The sequence below is a fragment of the Phyllobates terribilis genome, unplaced genomic scaffold (genome assembly GCF_046119375.1).
Source record: "Phyllobates terribilis strain yellow unplaced genomic scaffold, ASM4611937v1 Scaffold_8__6_contigs__length_399053987, whole genome shotgun sequence".
Classification (NCBI taxonomy): Eukaryota; Metazoa; Chordata; class Amphibia; order Anura; family Dendrobatidae; genus Phyllobates; species Phyllobates terribilis.
Genome location: NW_027362768.1, coordinates 316,343,630 through 316,364,756, shown reverse-complemented (window position 1 = coordinate 316,364,756; position 21,127 = coordinate 316,343,630). Strand labels below are relative to the sequence as shown.

Below are 21,127 nucleotides of genomic sequence, written 5' to 3'. Positions count from 1 at the left end.
AGAAGTAGAAGGGAGAGGGAGAAGTAGAGAGGGAGATTGGAGTGAGAGAGGAAGAAGCTAGATAGAGAGGAGATAAACAAGAGGAGGGAAAGGCGAGATGGAGAGGGGAGAGGCGAGAAGGAAGAGGGAAGAGGCGAGAGGGAAAGGGGAGAGGGTAAAGGGGAGAGGGTAAAGGGGAGAGTGAGGAGATAGAGAGAGAGTTGTGCTTTCTGCTCCATAGGATCTGAGAACTCTGGATAAACCAAAGAAAGTGTATGTGACAAATACAGACCATGGCGATGGGTGGTCTCATTACCCTCTAGATACAAACGTATAATTCCTTTTGACAATTACAAGCAGTCGGATCACATCGTGGGATGACAGCTAACGCGTTTTGGATACTCACCACAAAAGTATAGTAAAAACTGAACACAACGGCAGAACAGTAAGCAATCAGATTACATGCACCGTGTGCGGACAGAAGTGGCCAGCTGGACATGAAGAATTTCTCCAAAACTCAGACATTGAAACAGAGATTAGAAAGTGTCATAATAATAGACAGACAGAAAAATCACTCCAGGAAAAGCATGAACCCACGGCAGGACATCTTTGTTTAGAACCAGATACTGTATAAAGGTCTTCAGGACCATTAAATAGGCTGTCCTAATAAAAATGGCAGTCTGAAGAGCCATCCTGCCATAAAGTGCAGCTTAAAGGGCCCCTGTCAGTAGGACTATCAACTCTGACCCATCTGATGAATATAAGTCCTTTGTTATCTCTCCTAGAATACATATGTTTATTCTGTCTATTTGGTTAAAAGTAATTTTCTTCTACAATATAACCTTTCAGCACTGTATAATTACCCTAAAGTAGTCATTTTAGCGGAGCCTTTGATCTGAATCGTCATGCAGCCCCTGCTGTAATCGTGCACACTGAGGGTCTAAAGTCAGTGGATTTAATGCTGAAAAAGATTCCTCCTAAATGGGCATGATTACAGCAGTGACAGCATGACTCTAACAGCTCCGCCCAGATGACTACTTCATGGTAACTATAATACGACACCCAGGAAAAAAAATCATTGCTCTATTCTATACCTAATCCTATCCTATTCTATACCTTATCCTATACCTTCTTGCCAAAATAACCACATGCATCCTGGAAGAGGCAGACTGTCAACACAAAATGACTGTTCAAACCAAGCACAGGAGCTCAGTGCACCCTTGGTGAGACCAAACAATTCAGTTCACCTTCCCATCTACTTGTTTTCTATCTATCTACTTCCATCCCCTCTTCCTTGATTGACAGACCTCATTTTACAGGAGCCTGAGGATAGTGGAGATAGATGAAACAAAAAAGTAGGTGGGAAAATGCACTTAACTGTTTGGCCACACTAAGGGTGCACCGAGCTAATGTGCTTGAATTGTTTGGCCATACCAAAGGTGCACAGAGCTAATATGCTTGAATTGCTTGGCCACACCAAAGGTGCACAGAGCTAATATGCTTGGTTTGATCAGTTATCGTGTGCAGATAGACTCCCTTTAAATAGCTAAATATCCATATATTCATTAGGTACATTGTAACACAACCACTCTAACCAAGGTAAGGTCCCAAATACAGGGAAAGTGGAAATTTGTGCCACTCCATAAAGCTGATATGTATGCAAAAACGAAAAACCAGGAGTTTTTTGGCAAAAGTTTAGCAAAATATTTTATTAAACACTTAGGACAAATCACATAAAAAAGGAACAACCCGGCACCAAAAGTTGGGCAGCATATATAAATATGCTCATATTACTACTATTAGAAGGTAAAAACCACAATGGAAAAAGTGCAGCAGTGCTTATTCCCACATGGGATAATTGTTTAAGTGCTGCACACGACAATCAAATCCAATAGTAAGTTCATTGTCTGTGCAAAATGGTATAACAGTCGTGTCAGCACATAAACCTATAGAAAAATGCACTAAGTCATAATATTGCACTCTTGCCCATTGCTGAAAGTAGCAGCCCAACAAGAAAAATCCCCAACGTGCGTTTCGCGTGGTGTATTTGACAGCTTCCTCGGGGAAAATGCGGAAAATGAGCTTCCATGCCTGTTTAAATGTGGTCAGGACCTGCGGCCACATGGTCACAATGGACCAATCATATCATGGTATATCGGCGCATGCGCACTGCGCCGTGCGGGTCAGCCGCACCGCCCATAGCCATCAAGTTAACCCGCGCATGTCAGGAAGACCAGGGTAAGTTACCATCTCCATGGAGCCTGCGTGCTGACACGACTGTTATACCATTTTGCACAGACAATGAACTTACTATTGGATTTGATAGTTGTGTGCAGCACTTAAACAATTATCCCATGTGGGAATAAGCACTGCTGCACTTTTTCCATTGTGGTTTTTACCTTCTAATAGTAGTAATATGAGCATATTTATATATGCTGCCCAACTTTGGTGCCGGGTTGTTCCTTTTTTATGTGATTTGTCCTAAGTGTTTAATAAAATATTTTGCTAAACTTTTGTCAAAAAACTCCTGCTTTTTCGTTTTTGCATACACTTTAAATAGCTACATAGCATATTGGGATTGGTACGAAGTTGCTAATCCAACTGACAGGTTAATTTCAAAGGCTTGAGGCACATGTCAGTGAAATCATAAGGGATACCCGCCACAGATCTGTTTCCAAACAAAGAATGTAGAAAAAAATTGTAAAAACGTCAGCCATGCAGATAACACCAGTGAAATATTTCTTTTGTGCAGATAGCTGGCCACCGAGCAAACAGCAATAGAAGAGGCAGCGATCATACGTCTGCTTACCCACTAAGTACACCAAGAACCAAGTTAAGAACGAAAAATGAGCCAAGGATAATAAGACTAACAAAATAGACCCATGGCCATTCACATCCTATGGCATCATTCACCTGTAAGAATTCAAGGAAGTTGGTTACAGTCTGAACATGTACCGTCCAGCAGAGACCAACCTGCAGCCACCGGGCCACATCGGCCATCTCCATCTTCCTAGGGAGAGGGAGATCAGCGCTACTTACCTTGGGATTATTTTCTATAATCAGTCTTATTAGTGAGTCTTTTTTATCTCTCCATACTGGTTTGGCACCGATATGTTGGCGGTGGCTGAACGTTGGGCTCTGCTTTCGTGAAAGAAAAGACGTGTGCTTACCCGCTTAATACACCAAGAACAAGATTTAGCACGAAAAATGACCCAAAGATGACGAGACTGACAAAATACACCCAAGGTAATTCAAATCCCATAGCATCATTCATCTGGAAAAAACAAAACGCACTTATAGAAAGCATTGGTGAGAACAAGCAGGGCACGAAATCAAGACTAGAACACAATCCCCCATTGTGGATGTTTGCCAGGGTGAAGGTGGCACGTGGCAGATCGGAGACCATTCTGGGCAGGAGAGGTATAAGAACAAAATACAGAAAAAAACTCATACCTGCCCCAATGTAGAAACCAATGACTTTTATCCATTATTTTTCTTCGGTATTAGAGAGTCTCAGCTGGCAAAACATCAAAAGGGGGCAGAGGGCAGAAGAGTGCCAGCTCTACGGAGAATACTGGGGCACGCATGGGACATGGGGCAGCAACCAATTCTAAAGTGGTGTTCCCATTACACTCATCCTCGGTGTCTGATAATGGTGCAGATTTCCAATAAACCATAGAAAAATTGCACTACATTAAAGGGGTTTTCAAGGTCTTTAAAGAAGACCTGTCACTTGCCATAAATATCACATTTTTTAACTTGGTGTTGCAGTTCTGCATCCGGTGTTTTTTTTTTGTTCCTTTGACTTTCAGTTACTGAAATATGGCTTCCTTGTGTGTATAAATGAAGGCACATATACAGATCGATAGATAGATAGATATCTCCAAGTGGGCATGGTCATCATAAATGCATCCTCGTTAATATTTCATGACCACGCCCACTTGGAAAACAAGACTAGATTGATAACACAAAATAGAGGAGCCATATCCAAGTTACAGAGAGACAAAAAACAATGCGATTACTAATCAATTGCAAGTGACCAGTCCACTTTAAAATTAAAGGGAATCTGTCACCAGCTTTTTGCCACCTAATGTGATAGCAGCATAATGTAGAGACAGAGATCCTGATTCCAGTGATGTGTCACTTACTGGGCTGCTTGCTGTAGTTTTGATAAAATCACTGTTTAATCAACAAGAGATTATCATTAGAGGACTACTTGGCCTTTAGCAAGGTAGTCCTCAATATTCATGAGCTCTGAATAACCACACTCACTTCACTGATTGGCAGATTTCTGTGTGCACTGTGCATAGGGAGAAAAGCTCCACTTTCAAATAACTGCTAGTGTTACGATACTGGTGTAGCACTGCTGGAAACCAGTGACCAAAGGAGCATAAGCAGGAATAGCAAGCGGTAGAAGAAGTTCTTGGATAAAGCAAAGGAGTTGCAGGAAACAATCCGTAGATGAATGAGAACAGTCTGGGTAAGAATGTTCAGGAGCTGGAGACTGAAACTAGGCTGACAGCTAGACACAATACTCAAGCAATGAGTGAGAGATCCATGAGGCTTTAAGTAGGCTCAAACAGGAAAAAAGATGGATTCCGCCATATTAGTAAAGGGCAATTGCAGAACACAATAGCAGACTCCAATGGTAAGGAGTGGAACTGCAGCACAATTATTAAGGTGAACAATACCAGCCACTAGTGGTCAAACTGTAGAAGGACAACAGGAATTCTGACAGCTAGATCTGCAGCAGAGAAAACAGTGATTGCATCAAAATGACAGCATACAGACCAGCAAGTGACACCTTGCTGGAATCAGGATTTCGGTCTCTACATCATGCTGCTCTCAGATGGGGTAGCAAAAGCCTGATGACAGATACCCTTTAATGGCCACCCTTGAGGACAGGCCATCAATATCACTTGAGAGGTGTCAAACTCTGCACCCCTGCCGATCAGCTGTTTAAAGGGGCATAGAGCTCCATTGAGCACTGCGTCCCCCTCATTGTGTGCTGGACACAGCTCTGTACATTTAGTGACGTTTGTGCCCGGCAGTACAAGTATGGAGCATAATGGAGGAGATACAGTGATCGCCGGAATGACGCGATGCCTCTCTTCCCCACGGGAATGTCGCTGCCCCTTCAAAAAGTTTATCAGCCGGGGGTGCCAAGAGCTGACTCTCCACTGATCTAATACTGATAGCCTCTCTCTTCTCAATAGCAGGACTTGGAGTAATTTGACTATAACAGTGGCACAACGGAGCTTAAAAAAGAAACCTGAATATAATTATGCTTTTTCCATCCTTATTAAAAAAATTTCAAACAGCTTCCAATGGTATAAAACAACAAAGGATGCAATACTCAGCAGCTCCTGTGCCAACACTTCCCTGGTCCCCTCGCCGGTCTCTGTTCACCCAGTTTCTGAGACGTTATGTTAGCATTGATGCAGCCAATCACTGGTAGCAGTGGTGACACCAATGGTGCTAACTTATCATCACAGCAGCCATTAATTGGTGGGTCAAATGGTGACATGATGCAAAAGCACAGTAAACAGACCCCAGCAGATAACCAGCGATGTTTCAGGACAAAAGCACTGACTGTTACTCCTTTTGTAACTTTATGCCATTGTTGATTTAGATTTGTTTTTTGTTCATTCACTTTGCCACTTTGCATTTTGTTAATTGATAAAAAAAGAAACTATTAAAGGGAATCTGTCAGCAGGTATTTGCTATGTAATCTGAGAGCATCACAATGTAGGGGCTGAGATCCTGATTCCAGCGATGTATCACTTACTGGGTTCCTTGTTGTCGTTTCAATAAAATCAGTGTTTTATCAGCACTAGGGGACTAGTTGTCTCATGCCACGCAGTCCTCCTGCTCTGTGTTACCCCGCCCCCGCCACTGATTGGTAGCTTTCTGCCTATGCACAGTGTATACAGAAAGCTGCCAATCAGTGGTGTGGGTGGGGTTAAACACAGCTTAGCATTCAGAGAACTGACAGATAAAACTATAATTTTATCAAAATTGCAGCAAGCAGCCCAGTTAGTGATAAATTGCGGGAATCAGGGTCTCTCTCTCTACATTATGATGCTCTCAGAAAGCATAGCAAAACCCTGGTGACAGATTCCCTTTAAAGGGAACCTAACAGTAGACATACTTTGAAAGGCTGGTTGGGGACTATTCATTTTGGATGACTAGTCGGAGGCAGGTTCCCCCATCCCCGGTCTACTAGACCGACAGATATCTCCCTATGTGTGTAAGTAGGGAGAGACCTGTCAGTCTAGAGTGGTGGACGAGAATAAGGTGCCAGGGACCTGCATCCAAGACACATAGTCCTCAGCTGGATATTCAAACTATGTTTTCTGCAATAACGCAGCCCGTGTCGGATTCATGCTGTCCGTGGTTCGGGTGGCAGGAATCTATAGTCAGGTTTCCTTCAATAATACACAACACTTTCCTATAAAACCCCATGCTTTACTTAGGGTGTGCAAACATCAAGTAATTGGGGACCTTTTTACTTTTGTACACTTTTATAAACGGGAACCTTTCATTAAAAAAAAACAAAATGTGGTTAATAAAACCATGGCCACCATGTTACAGAGCCCATGAATATCTTTCCGAACATCCTAAATCGTTGCCTTTATAAAGATGGAGATACTAAAGATCTCAGTGCATCGCTCTCACCGATCATCCGGGCGGGGCTGCAGTAGGGCATAGTCAGCACATGCACTCAGCCTTGACTGTTTTGACCCAGTTTTTGTTATCCTCGCTTCAGTCTTTCAAGTGTAACAAGTGATTTAATTTACTCATTTGTCCGCCCTATCACCTTTCAGGTTCGGCTTTATATATTTTTCCCTTGCTGGTATTTCTTGCCGGTGATAGTCTCATTTGGATGTCCAGCCATATTACTGTAGTTTAAGCCAGTCAGTGAAAGACCAGCTAGGGTTTCATCTCTTTGCTGTGTATGTTCTTTACCCTGCACCTATCTTTTTTCTTTTAAGGAAGTAGGTGGCATATTCTCTGTAAGTCCTTAATCCTTTATTTTGTATTTGGTGGTTTGTTTTACTCACTCTGGGATCTTTCTATCTCAGCACCCTTTCCCTTCTGTGGGTAATTAGCACTCTGCTCTGCCATCCGGTTCTTTAGGAGGAACATGAAGCGCTCAACAGCCTTTCAGGCAGCATAGACCCAAGTTGCCATCGTGTAGTCTGAGGTTAGCGCCATCTCTGCTCACGCAGAAACCACTAGGGACTGCAGGGTCAGGATGTCTAGTCTGTACAGGAACCAGCATTGTCAGTTGCAGTTTTTAGTGTGTTACCCATTTTCCCGAGTGAGGTGCTACACTATCATAACAGATTGACGAGGACAAATAGTCCTGACTAGACATGCCGGGCGGGATGTCAATCAAGATTGGGCATGCTAATAGCAAGGAGACCCTGATTAGCCCCCAATACACTACCCAAATACCTGCCGACTCTCCTTATAAAAGCAGTGATTTGAACATGGGGCATCTAGAAAGTTATTAATGAGCTCTATAGCACATGGCGAGGATTTAATAACAGAATTTTTAATGACAGGTGGTCTTTAAAAAAACAGAAGCGGTGGACATCGGGATGAAGAATACAGTATATACAACCAGAAAAGAGGCTCTGCAGCCATTAGATATTCCAGGAAAGGCGTTGAAATAAAAATGACTCCTGTCCATTTTCTAGATTAATGTAATAACTTTATACTTCTCGTCTCACCTCGGGGTCGGACGTGATGGGATCTTAATTTGAATCTTTTACACTGATGATGAATTATAAAAAGGGATAAGATTGAGTTTTTATTTTTTTCATCATCTTAAAATGTCTCATCCATAATTCATTTTGAGCAAAATCGTAAGCAATTTTTCGATATTTCCACTACGGAATTACAGCTCAGTATAACCTCAAACTAGTAGAAGTCTAAGGGGGCTCAGGCTTTGTTTTTGGGGGGTTTAATTAAAGAACTCTGACCACACGGATCAGCGCCATATACTATTTTCATCTGTATATTATGTATATATTTTGATATACACTGTATACTTCTATGCGGTGACCTTGTGATGCACTCTGTAGAGCTGCCTCCTGTCATTCAGAGCTGTAATCATAATTCTGTTAGCATTTGACTTTACATGTCACAGCATTCCCTGCATATAAAGCATGTTGCACGGATTTACATCATAGGAGATATAGGGGGAGGATTCATCAAGCACTTTATACAGATAAACTGTATAAATTTTGCGACTTTCGGTATTTTTACACCAAGTCAAGTGGGCGGAGATCATCAGAAGGTGTGTGGCTTAGCAGATTGACTACGAATTACATAAATTGTGACTTTTCTAAGACAGTTTTCTGGCGAATAAAGTTTGATGAATTCACCCCCAGGCCCCCAAAATGTAATACAGCAATTCATTTTTGGATTATTTTAGATAAATTATATCTATATATAAACAGTAACACACTATATATAATCATTATTACATGCACAGAGAGTGGGACTGCTTCTATATATACAATTAAAGGGATACAAAGGGTCCCCAGAGGTCAGATCCCAAAGTTTTAGCGTTAATAAGGACCTAAAAAGTGAAGAATAGCTCGAAACTTGGGCCAGGAACTGGGATATAATTTTTAAACTTTTGACAAACACAAATAGAACCAATACAATTAAGTTATCCCTGAAAACCCATCAATCATGGTTGTTGACATGGCGTACTGAACGTTTCTACTAATTACTGTGAAAGCTGTATGACTTACCCAATATAAGACGTCAGTCCAGCCCTCCATGGTGATGCACTGGAACACAGTTAACATTGCAAAGGCGAAGTTATCGAAATTGGTTATTCCCCCATTAGGTCCAGCCCATCCGCTCTTACATTCTGACCCATTTACTGGACAAACGCGCCCGTTCCCTGAGAACGCACAGGGCGCAGGTTCATCTTCGGCCAGCAATTCTGTGGAGTAAAGACGTAGAGTGAACGACACGCCAGTGCCACATATGCGCCACTCTGCCCAGCGCCGGAAGGGAGGACCTGTCTGTATTCCCCACGATAGACCAGTGCTGGAGCACATATTCCTAGAACTCTTAACTAATGACTGTCACGATTCACCTAGTCAAATGGGCGTGTCCATACACTGTCCAATCAAGGCTGTAACATCCAGTTGTCAATTTATCCACACATTTCCTGGCACAGTAATAGAGGAACGACACAATGCAAAGTTTATTTTAAAAAAATTAATCTGGAATCACTTTTTCAGAGGAAATACAAGAATTATAGGTATTTTCCAAGTAACATTAAAAAAATATATATCTGGCTGCTCCTTTTATGATTCCCCAGAACCCTTGTTACCTTTATTTTTGCTTTTTAGCTTCCTTTCAGCCTTGTGGTTCGTTATTGTATATAACCTGAAAGTCTTGCCTGCTCTGCCTTTGTGCCCCTAGACTACAATTCCCAAGACCTGTTTCTGTCCCACAGCTCACTCACTCCCACCCTTAGTGCCCACCTGCTCCACCTACAAAGCGCCATCCTGAGACTTCTACAAAGCGCCATCCTGAGACTCCTACAAAGGGACATCCTGAGACTTCTACAAAGCTCCATCCTCAGACTCCTACAAAGGGACATCCTCAGACTCCTACAAAGGGACATCCTCAGATTCCTACAAAGGGACATCCTCAGACTCCTACAAAGGGACATCCTCAGACTCCTACAAAGGGACATCCTCAGACTCCTACAAAGGGACATTTTCAGACTCCTACAAAGGGACATTTTCAGACTCCTACAAAGGGACATCCTCAGACTCCTACAAAGGGACATCCTCAGACTCCTACAAAGGGACATCCTGAGACTCCTACAAAGGGACATCCTGAGACTCCTACAAAGGGACATCCTGAGACTCCTACAAAGGGACATCCTGAGAATCCTACAAAGCGCTATCTTGAGACGCCTACAAAGCACCATCCTGAGACTCCTACAAAGCGCTATCCTGAGGCGCCTACAAAGCACGATCCTGAGACTCCTACATCATTGCAAACACAGATTCTCCTTCCTACGATTTCTCCCATTTCACCTAGTATTTGCTATCCTGAGACTCTCATGCAGTCGGTAATGTTCCAGGTATGTTATTGACTTGTTCAGTGCACAGAAGGAGAGCAATGAGTCATATAATGTAGTCATTTATTCTAATGTCATCTGGAAGTCTGGAACAGGCCAGCTTCATCTCCTCTGGCTATAGTCACAAGCTGATAAGATTACTTGCTCTGTGTGGATCCTGCAATGTGCTCTTCCGGCTCTCCCTCCCTCCATGAGCACATCCCCAGTCACTGAAAACTCACTCAGGATCACAAGCCACGCCCCCATGACATCATCTCTCCCTCCCTGTGCACATCCCCAGTCACTGTAAACTTGCTCAGGATCACAGGCCACTCCACCATGACATCACCAAAGCACAGACAGGAAGTTCCTCTACTCTGTACTTAGAACAGGCTGTAGCAGGGAGTAAGGGACTGGAGGTCACATAGCCACATGTGAGAGCTCAGCAACAGGGCAGAATTTCAACAGCAACTAAATTATGACGTTTCTTCATTTTTAACAGCCTTTATTTTGTTTTAATAATCTGTGTGCTTGAAAAATCCAACTACAACAGGAGGAGAGATGATGAGTCCTCTTTAAATTAATATAATACAAGTTACACTAAATCTTTTCCTACAAGACTATATGCCATCTGCTCATTTCTTCCTACTCTACCATATGGATTTCAAGTAATGATTAAAAAAAAAAAAACACAAGTCTCATTTAAGGGGGGAACCTATCATCTGATTCACACTGCCAGAACCACAAAACTATGTGTCTCTGCTGATTAGTCCAATGCAGTCCTCTCTGTTTTATCCCCACTGTTCCCCTTAATTGACAGGTCTTTACCTATACACTCACATAGAGATAGACATCTCAAGTCTAGGGAAGAGGGGTGAGCAGAAGCCACCATGAACTGGCCTCAGAGACTAGTCAAACAAGACACACAGTCCTCTGTCATCTTTCAAAGACTGGCTTCTTCTCTAAAACAGCCCAGCATTTCAGATAAAAACAAAGAATTTATACTGAAAAATTACAAATCTTGCAATTTTCACACTGGCCTTTGGGGCAATTTTGAATTCATACTTCCTGTTTTTTGTTTGTAACAGAAGGTTTTTCAGCAGACTCATTATCATCATAGACAGGATTCTAATAATAGGCAACAACTTTATACACAGCTGATAACACAGGATCCACTGTTCACAAAAAAAAAACAATGTCACAGCTGACCTTGCTTGCCCTCCCTTCAAAATAATATTTGCACATGCTCATTAGATGCTTCAATAGAAAAGATAGGATCTGAGTCAGTCTATTGCTGCTAATGTACATGTGAATTTCCTGAAGAACATGATGTATGAGACAACAATATCTCCAGTGGTCAGTATGTAAATTGCAACACATCAACATTATTTTAATACAGATTATAATATGAAAAGTAATTTATAAACATAAAAACCTGATTTAAGCAGTATGTCATTTTCTGATTACACGTTCCTCTTAAGGATTCTCTGGCTGCTAAATCATATCTAGATTGCTCAGATTATCACTACTATCCTTATTAAAGTTTTTTAAAGGTCTCTAACTTACCAGTGCCGAAGAAAAAACAGGATTTGTGCATTTTCCCAACAAAAAGCTCTAGTCCAATAATAGCATAAATTATAATAACGAACAAGACCAAAAGAGCGATGTGCAGCAGGGGAACCATGGCTTTAATAATGGAGTTCAGGACGACCTGTAAACCTGGAAGAAGAAGGATGGCATTGTATTCATGTTGTGACTTTTGCATCACGTGCACAGGATGGCGGCATAGTTTGATTAATTTGGGCTCAAATGCAAAAATGTACCCAGGCTGGAGACTTGGGACAGAGACACAGGAAAGCCCCAAATGATAGTGCTGGGTTTGTAACAGGTGATGTTCAAGGTATTCTGTAGTTTCCAGCAGGTTAGAGGAGTCTCACCAAATTTTCCACATTGAACACACAATGTAATATTGGCTGTAGAGCAGAATAAATAAAAAAAATCAAAATGTATTATTTTTTTTAATTTCACCTCTCCGTTGTGGAGATACCGTATTTTTCGGACTATAAGACACACCGGACCATAAAGATGCACCTAGGTTTTAGAGGAGGAAAATAGAAAAAAAAATTTAAGACAAAAATGTGGTCATGATGCCCTGTTAAGGGGGAGGGGGTCTACTGCTGACACTGTTATATGTGGCCCTCATCCCCATCCTGATATGCATGGCACCCCAATCCACCATCCTGGTATGCATGGCACCCCAATCCGCCATCCTGGTATGCATGGCCCCCTCATCCCTCTTCCTGATATGTATGGCCCCCCTCACACCCATCCTGGTATGCATGGTACCTTCATTCCTCTTCCTGGTATTTATGGCCCCCTTCATCCCTCTTCCTGGTATGTATAGCCCCCTTCATCCCTCTTTCTGGTATGTATGGCCCCCTTCATCCCTGTATGTATGGCCCCCTCATCCCTGTATGTATGGCCCCCTTCATCCCTGTATGTATGGCCCCCTTCATCCCTGTATGTATGGCCCACTCTCATGCCTCATCCCTGTATGCATGGCCCCCCTAATGCCTCATCCCTGTATGCATGCCCCCCCTCATCCTTGTATGCATGGCCCCCTTCATCCCTGTATGTATGGCCCCCTCATCCAGGTATGCTTTGCACCCCCTGATCCCCATCACGCTGCACAGAAAAAAAATAAACTTTCATACTCACCTCCTGTCTCCTCCAGCGCTGTGTCTCACTCTGTGCCGGAATAGTCACTGCTCCCCACGCCGGGACTGTGTGCGTGGGGAGCAGTGACCATTCATTCTCCCTAATAATGCACACTTTAGCTGCAGCGCGGCTCCTGTTGCGATCGACGGTCAGCGTGCCCACTATTAAAGACCATAAATAAATTCATGGCCTTTAATAGTGGGCACACTGACAGCCGAGCGTAGCAGGAGCCGCACTGCAGCTAAAGTGTGCGTTATTAAGGAGAATGAATGGTCACCGCTCCCCAAGCACACAGTCCCGGCATGGGGAGCAGTGACTATTCCGGCACAGAGCGAGACACAGCGCTAGAGGAGGTGAGTATGAAAGTTTTGTTTTTTTTTTCTGTGCAGCGTGATGGGGATCAGGGGGTGAAAAGCATACCTGGATGAGGGGGCCATACATACAGGGATGAAGGGGTCCATGCATACAAGGATGAGGGGGGACAAACATACAGGGATGAGGCATTGGGGGGCCATGAATACAGGGATTAGGCATGAGGGGGGGCCATACATACAGAGTTGAAGGAGGCCATGCATACAAGGATGAGGGGGGCCATGCATACAGAGATGAGGCATGAGGGGGGGCACATACATACAGGGATGAAGCATGAGGGGGGCCATACATACAGGGATGAGGCATGCGGGGGCCATACATACAGTGGGGCAAAAAAGTATTTAGTCAGCCAATTGTGCAAGTTTTCCCACTTAAAAAGATGAGAGAGGCCTGTAATTGACATCATCGGTAGACCTCAACTATGAGAGACAAAATGAGAAAACAAATCCTGAAAATCACATTGTCTGATTTGGAAAGAATTGTTTTCAAATTTTGGTGGAAAATAAGTATTTGGTCAATTACAAAAGTTCATCTCAATACTTTGTTATATATCCTTTGTTGGCAATAACAGAGGTCAAGCGTTTTCCGTAAGTCTTCACAAGGTTGGCAGAAATGTTGCTGGTATGTTGGCCCATTCCTCAATGCAGATCTCCTCTAGAGCAGTGATGTTTTGGAGATGTCGTTGGGCAATACGGACTTTCAACTCCCTCCAAAAGTTTTCGATAGGGTTTAGATCTGGAGATTGGCTAGGCCACTCCAGGACCTTGAAATGCTTCTTACGAAGCCACTCCTTCGTTGCCCTGGCAGTGTGCTTGGGATCATTATCATGCTGAAAGACCCAGCCACGTTTCATCTTCAATGCCTTTGCTGATGGAAGGAGGTTTGCACTCAAAATCTCATGATACATGGCCCAATTGATTCTTTCATGTACATGGATCAGGCGTCCTGGTCTCTTGGCAGAGAAACAGCCCCAAAGCATGATGTTGCCACCCCCATGCTTCACAGTAGGTATGGTGTTCTTTGGATGCAACTCAGCATTCTTTCTCCTCCAAACATGACGAGTTGTTTTTCTACCAAACAATTCTACTTTGGTTTTATCTGACCAGATGACATTTTCCCAATACTCTTATGGATCATCCAAATGCTCTCTAGCAAACTTCAACAGGCCCGGACATGTAATGGCTTAAGCAGGGGGACATGTCTGGCACTGCAGGATCTGAGTCCCTGGTGGCGTAGTGTGTTACTGATGGTAGCATGTGTAACATTGGTCCCAGCTCTCTGCAGGTCATTCACTAGGTCCCCCCGTGTGGTTCTGGTATTTTTGCTCACCGTTCTTGAGATCATTTTGACCCCACGGGGTGAGATCTTGTGTGGAGCCCCAGATCGAGGGAGATTATCAGTGGTCTTGTATGTCTTCCATTTTCTAATTATTGCTCCCACAGTTGATTTCTTCACAATAAGCTGCTTGCCTATTGCAGATTCAGTCTTCCCAGCCTGGTACAGGGCTACAATTTTGTTTCTGGTGTCCTTCGACAGCTCTTTGGTCTTCACCATAGTGGAGTTTGGAGTGTGACTGTTTGAGGTTGCGGACAGGTGTCTTTCATACTGATAACAAGTTCAAACAGGTGCCAGTACTACAGGTAATGAGTGGAGGACAGAGGAGCCTCTTAAAGAAGAAGTGACAGGTCTGTGAGAGCCAGAAACCTTGCTTGTTTGTAATTGACCAAATACTTATTTTCCACCAAAATTTGAAAAAAAATTCTTTCCAAATCAGACAATGTGATTTTCAGGATTTGTTTTCTCATTTTGTCTCTCATAGTTGAGGTCTACCAATGATGTCAATTACAGGCCTCTCTCATCTTTTTTAGTGGGAGAACTTTCACAATTGGTGGCAGACTAAATACTTTTTTGCCCCACTGTACCGGGATGAAGGGTGCCATACATACCAGGAGCCGCGCTGCAGGCACAGTGTGCCGGTTATTAAGAAAAATTCATATTCACTGCTCCCCACGCCCATAGTGAATATTTATTTTCTTTAGTAGCGGGCACAGTGTAGGCAGCAGCAGGCAGCTGCTGCCTCCTGTGCCCCGCTACTACGCCACTGTTTCTTCCCCCACATCCCCCACCACCCACAGCCACAGTATTTATGTATATGGGACTATAAGATGCACCCCCCACTTTCCTCCAAAATTCTGGAGGAAAAAAGTGCATCTTATAGTCCAAAAAATACGGTATTAGAAATCAAAGTATTTAACACCTAATGAGTTAACTTATTAAGTCCAAGTGGGAGTTTCAGACAGTTTTCATTAGGGGGCGCGTACTTCTTCTCCCTGTATGCTGCAGACCAATCAAAAGCAGGCAGTAGCATTCAAAAGGAAAGAAGAACACGCCCCCACCATAGCTTGGATCAGATTTCTCAGTGTGTAAGATGTAATGACAGACAGCGCTGATCCCCTGGTCTAATCTACTGAAGGATTAACAGCTGGGAGTAGAGCATAAATGACTAACACCTTTCTGATAAGGTTCCTGTGAGAGGGGGCAGCACAGCGGAGTTTAATTTTGTCACATTACAAAACCCTTCTATCAGCTCTTCTCCTTTCCTATCAAGATCACTTCTGCTGTTCTGCCCCTTCCCAGCACTGCCTGTCTGGGGATGTGTCAGTAATCATGCTTATGTCTACTGTGCTCAATTTGTAATCCCTCTGCAGTGAAATAAGAGCAGGCTATCAATACATCTCACACAGGAGTAGCCCAGAACAAGCAGTTTAGCCTGTGTGAGATGTAATGACAGCCCTGATTTCACTGCGTGATTACAAGTTGCTTGAGCACAGCAGACATAAGTGTGATTACTGACAGATTCAGTAATAAGGACAGCTGATAGAAGAGTTTGTAATGTGACACAGCTAAACTCAGCTGTGCTTCCTCTCCCCCTACACTGAATCATGCAGGTTAGGCCAGGAGATCAGAGATGTATCATTACATCTCAGGCACTGAGAAACTTGCTCTAAGCTATGGTGGGGATATGCTCTTGTTATCCTTGCGTGCAGCTGCCTCCTTATGATTGGTCAGCATCATACAGGGAGAAAAAGTACACGCCCCTCAGAGAACGCTGTCTGATAAGACCCACTTAGACTTACAAAATTAACTCATTAGGTGCTAAATACTTTGATTGCCTATATCTCTGCAACAGAGAGGTGTAATTAAAAAAAAAAAACATTTAATTCTGCTCTGCAGCTACTATTTCATCTTGTGTCCAATTCAACATGAAAAATTTGGTGAAGGTAAAACAGTATAGATTTATAATTTATATTGTGCCTTCTACTGGTACCACTTGTTTTATGTGCTCCCCCTGGTTTGTTCGCAATTCCTAACTCTACTACATGCCCCCCTGTTTTTCGTGGAGTACCAAGAAGAATGTATCAGTACTAAGACTCAAGCGCTAATAATTAGGGCGCAGTCAAATTGTCGTATAACATTGACGATGATCGAATCGAAATACTCGGACTGGCCGGCGGCTCTCCTGACACATGTGTGGCAGCTGCATAAAAATACATGCTGTTGTGCTTGGATCAGGAGAGCCGCTGGCCAGTCCAAGCATTGCGATGTGACCGTCGTTCTTGTTGTATGGCCACCTGACTGCACCCTTAGAGTTAAGCAAAAAAAAATAATTGAAATGACGCTCATCTGAATTGGCCTTTGGATTACTAATCTAGAGCTATATAATCTATAAAACCTCAATGGAGACGTGCTCCGCGATTCTAACGCACCAATACTGAGAGATCGGAGAGACTCTTATGGATCAATAATCGTGTCACAAAAGCTCCTTTCCATTTGCTGTTTGCCATTTACAGCATTTTCACGCATGACCCCGGGAGCACTCTCTTCTCTTAATGCCAAATTAAACCAGACACCAAATTTAGATGTCACACCAAGCCTGACATTTACAAAAATGATGAGGGATGAAAGAGCAAATCCTTCTATGGCTTGGGAAGATTTGTACATTGCAGTTTTGCTGTGTATTTTCAACATAGATTTATCACTGAAACTCCACATCAGTTCAATACATGTGGATAAAGTTTTAAAAACTTTCAGGGTCAGGGTTAGGGCTAGAGTTAGGGCTAGGGCTAGAGAATCAGTCAAGAACAATGTGAAGTGAGAATCAGGGCTTAGGCATGGTGTGGTGGGGTCAGTCTCTTAGACCTCATTCAGACGTTGTTTTTCTACATATTTGTTTTTTCTGAGGATTTTCACAGATAGAACTTGTACCCATTATAGTTTATACAGCTGTTCACATGCCTGGTGGGCAGAGTGACCGTAAAAAAAAGGAGACTTCTGTGTGAAGATGTGGTTGTGGTTAACGATGCAACAATATTTTATTCCTCACATCCAAGGTTTTACAACAACTCCAGGTAAATGACCAAAATACAATGCCCCTAGTCCACAAATCCCCTCCCCGAGGTGGTAGTTCCACTACCTTTGTGCCAGGCGATACTCACTGTCTCTCAACTTTTGGTTGGACCACAAATTTTGTATATCTCCAGCCAGTATAGTCTGTAGTCAAAGTCCACGATCCACCATATGACAAATAAAACGATAGAAGCATAGGTATTCGGTAGCAACAGTCCTTAAGAAAGTTCATCAAATCCAGTACAGATCCCACAACTGTAGCATGTTTATCCATTCCAGTCTCCAACCGCTCTCCAAACTCCATAAGCCATCCATCCATCCATCCATGGGCTCCAGGACCTCAGCCTAGATCCTCTCCCTTCTAAGTCATTCCACCAACTCCCTGACTAAACATTTGGCTTCTTTTCCTCCCCCTTAAACATTTGCTTTTAGCTCAAAGAATGAAGAGTAATCCAGAAGCTCTTAATCTGGGACTGCATGTGAGACCCCCTGTGGTTACGGCTCCGCTAGGTCTACTATCCCCATCCACGCAATGGGACTAGTGACTGAGAGAACAATGACTTGAGGCCCCTGAGATACTGATAAGATTATTGGAATGATTGCTTTACCTTTATCAATCTCCTGTCTAGCCTTAGGGTCCCGTCACACTAAGCGATGCAGCAGCGATCCCGACAACGATACGACCTGTCAGGGATCGTTGCTGCATCGCTAATACATCGCTGGTGAGCTGTCAAACAGGCAGGCTCACCAGCGATCAGGGGAGCAGCGATATCGTGGAAAGAATCGTTCCACGATGTCCTGCTCCCGTCACCAGCCTGCTGCAAGCAGGAGCAGGCTGGTAACTATGGTAAACATCGGGTTACTAAGTGCGCGTGTGCCCCTAGTAACCCGCTGTTTACCATGGATACCACTCTGCTACGGTGCGCGGGAGCCTCCGTGCACCGTAGCAGAGTGGTATCCATGGTAAACAGCGGGTTACTAAGTGCGCGCGTGCCCCTAGTAACCCGATGTTTACCATAGTTACCAGCCAGATCGTTGGTCCCGCTGGTCACACACAGCGATGTGTGCTAGCCAGCAGGAGGCCAACGACCAAAAAATGGTCCAGGACACTTTGCAACGATCAGCGACCTCACAGCAGGGGCCTGATCGTTGCAAAGTGTCACACACAGCGACATCGCTGGTGAGGTCGCTGGTGAGTCACCAAAACCGTGACTCAGCAGCGATATCGCTAGCGATATCGCTATGTGAGACGGGGGCTTTAGGTATACATACATAAGGTCCAACCAGCACGTCTTCCTCTGCTTACTGTCATTGAATGGAAACATTGATTCCTGAAGCTGAACACTGTCCAAGTGAAATTAGTGCACTTAAACTGACAAGTAAGCAGAACACTAGTAAAACACAGCAAGCAAATCTCTAATAAAACACAATAATAAGATTGATGGAACCAGTGCTCCGTGCTGGAAAAAGTCTGCATCTCTTAGAGTCGCGGACTCCACTCTATGTGAATTGGTCCAATAGTCTTAGAATAAATCCAGCTCCTCACATTCTGTTTTTGATCTGAGCCATGTATTAAACTCGCCCATCCAAATCAATCCTTGTGTCATCCCTGTGTAGTCTGTTTTTTACTGTTCAATGGGTAAGAAAAGCTTGGCATTTTTTTTTTTTCATACGAAAAAAAGAAATGGTAAAAATGGACACATGGACCAAAAATGTATGAAAATCGGATCCAGCACCCGGATTACAAGTTTCACGATTTTTCTAAGGCCTTAATGTGGTTATTTTCAGGTTTAAAGTATCTCAGAATATAAATTAGCAATAATAAAAAAAAGTACTTACTGGGCACACCGGACACTAATCGAAGGGGACGTAGCACACGAAAGGCTCTCAGAGCTTTCACATCAAATCCACCAGATTTCCCAGTCGAGTGGGTTCCTCCTTCCACTTCTTTGGTACCAAAATTAAGTTGTTCCAAAGCTACACTAAACAATCTAGAGCAAGAAAAAACATCACAATCAACATAATAGCAGAGTATAAGAGTAACAAAAATGCATACAATGTAATACATAAGAAAAATAAGTAAATGATTAACGGGAACGTGTCAGTGAGTTTTTTTATATTTAATCTGAGAGAGGCATAATGTAGGGGAAGAGGCCCTGATTCCAGCGATGTGTCACTTACTGGGCTGCTTGTTACAGTTTCAATAAAATCAGTGCTTTATCAGCAGGAGATTATCATTAGAGGACTAGTTGTCCTGTGTCATGTAGTCCTCCTGCTCTGTATAGCCCCGTCCTCACCACTGATTGGCAGCTTTCTGCCTATGCATATTGTACACAGCAGCCAATCAGGGGTGTGGGCGGGGGTTATACAGCGCTCAGCTAGTACTGCAGGAAAAAAAACTGTGATTGTATCAAAGCTACACCAGGCAGCCCAGTAAGTGACACATCACTGGAATCAGGGTCTCTGCTCGTACATTATGCTGCTCTCACATTAAATAGCAAAAACCTGGTGACAGATTTGCATATGAATGAAAATACTCAGGAATGCAGCAACAGACAGAAGAAATAAAGGTGTTCATGGATTTACATTTAAAAGATCTGCATACACATATGCATTTTTTTTTACTATTTTTTTTTGGGGGGGGGTATCGTACTGGCAGATTGCCTTTAAACTTACAATAATAAATATATAAAAAATATATTTATTATAAATATAATAAAATTACAAAAGTAAAGGATGGAAAAAGTAATAAAATAAGGTGTAGCCCCCCCCCCCCTGCGCCTTACTAAAACCTGTGGCTCCACCACAGGAAGCTCCAGAGGTCTCTGGTGTGATAGGAAGCAATGGCATCTGATTTTTCAGGCACCTGTCCACCAAGGTCCATTATTGGCTGCAGCAGTCAAGTGACTAGAATGGCGTGTTTGCAGAGGCATGATGAGCCAATCTAGTCACATGGGATTATGGGCAACTTGAATTAAAGCCCAAGCTCAAGCAGTCAGCGAGTTTCTTTTCATGCGATGTTATCCGTCAGAGTTCTAGTAGCGGAAACATTGGAAAATGCCGCTATAAGAAGTCTGGTCTGCTGACAGCTATATCGGGCCGGATGCTGATCTTCAGACAGGACCGAGCAGGGACCGGGGTATAATCCTGCTCCAGAACTATTGCAAGGATCAGTTTAGTTTTGTCAGAATTGGAGCCTTCATTTTGGAAAAGTTTTTGTTAAAATTCCAGTATTGTTTGTTTGTTTTATCTCCTGTTGCCTGTATAGCGCCGACATATTCAGCAGCGCCGTACAAAGATCCTCGGCACTCACATCAGTCACAACCTATTTAGACACACCCATTACTGCCAATTTCATAGGAAGCCACTTAACCTCTTGGTAGATTTTTAGAGTATATGCGTGCAAATTGTCTCTTCAGAGAGGAAGAGGACTAGAACAATTTGCATATTTAATTTCCCAGAGGAGAATGCATGGCTTAGAAGTCTCCTCACTCTGACATGCCAGGCCTAGCTTGTCAACTCTCGACAAGGAGTAGAAACATTACC

The 21,127-nt window shown here is 43.2% G+C and overlaps 1 protein-coding gene across 14 annotated transcripts in view; it reads right to left on the bottom strand.

The window, feature by feature from the left end:
* Positions 1 to 21,127, bottom strand: part of CACNA1D (calcium voltage-gated channel subunit alpha1 D) — a 331,678-nt gene that overhangs the window by 157,108 nt on the left and 153,443 nt on the right. For 11 of the 14 annotated variants that reach the window (XM_073644576.1, XM_073644564.1, XM_073644567.1 and 8 more), the window contains exons 5-8: positions 19,421 to 19,572; positions 11,651 to 11,803; positions 8,751 to 8,947; positions 3,150 to 3,253 (exon numbers count right to left, since the gene is read on the bottom strand). In XM_073644576.1, coding sequence (XP_073500677.1) covers positions 3,150 to 3,253; positions 8,751 to 8,947; positions 11,651 to 11,803; positions 19,421 to 19,572 — 606 coding nt within the window. Of the gene's footprint in view, positions 1 to 2,788; positions 2,893 to 3,149; positions 3,254 to 8,750; positions 8,948 to 11,650; positions 11,804 to 19,420; positions 19,573 to 21,127 lie in introns of all 14 variants that reach the window. The other 3 variants (XM_073644565.1, XM_073644577.1, XM_073644578.1) reach the window with 1 other exon arrangement.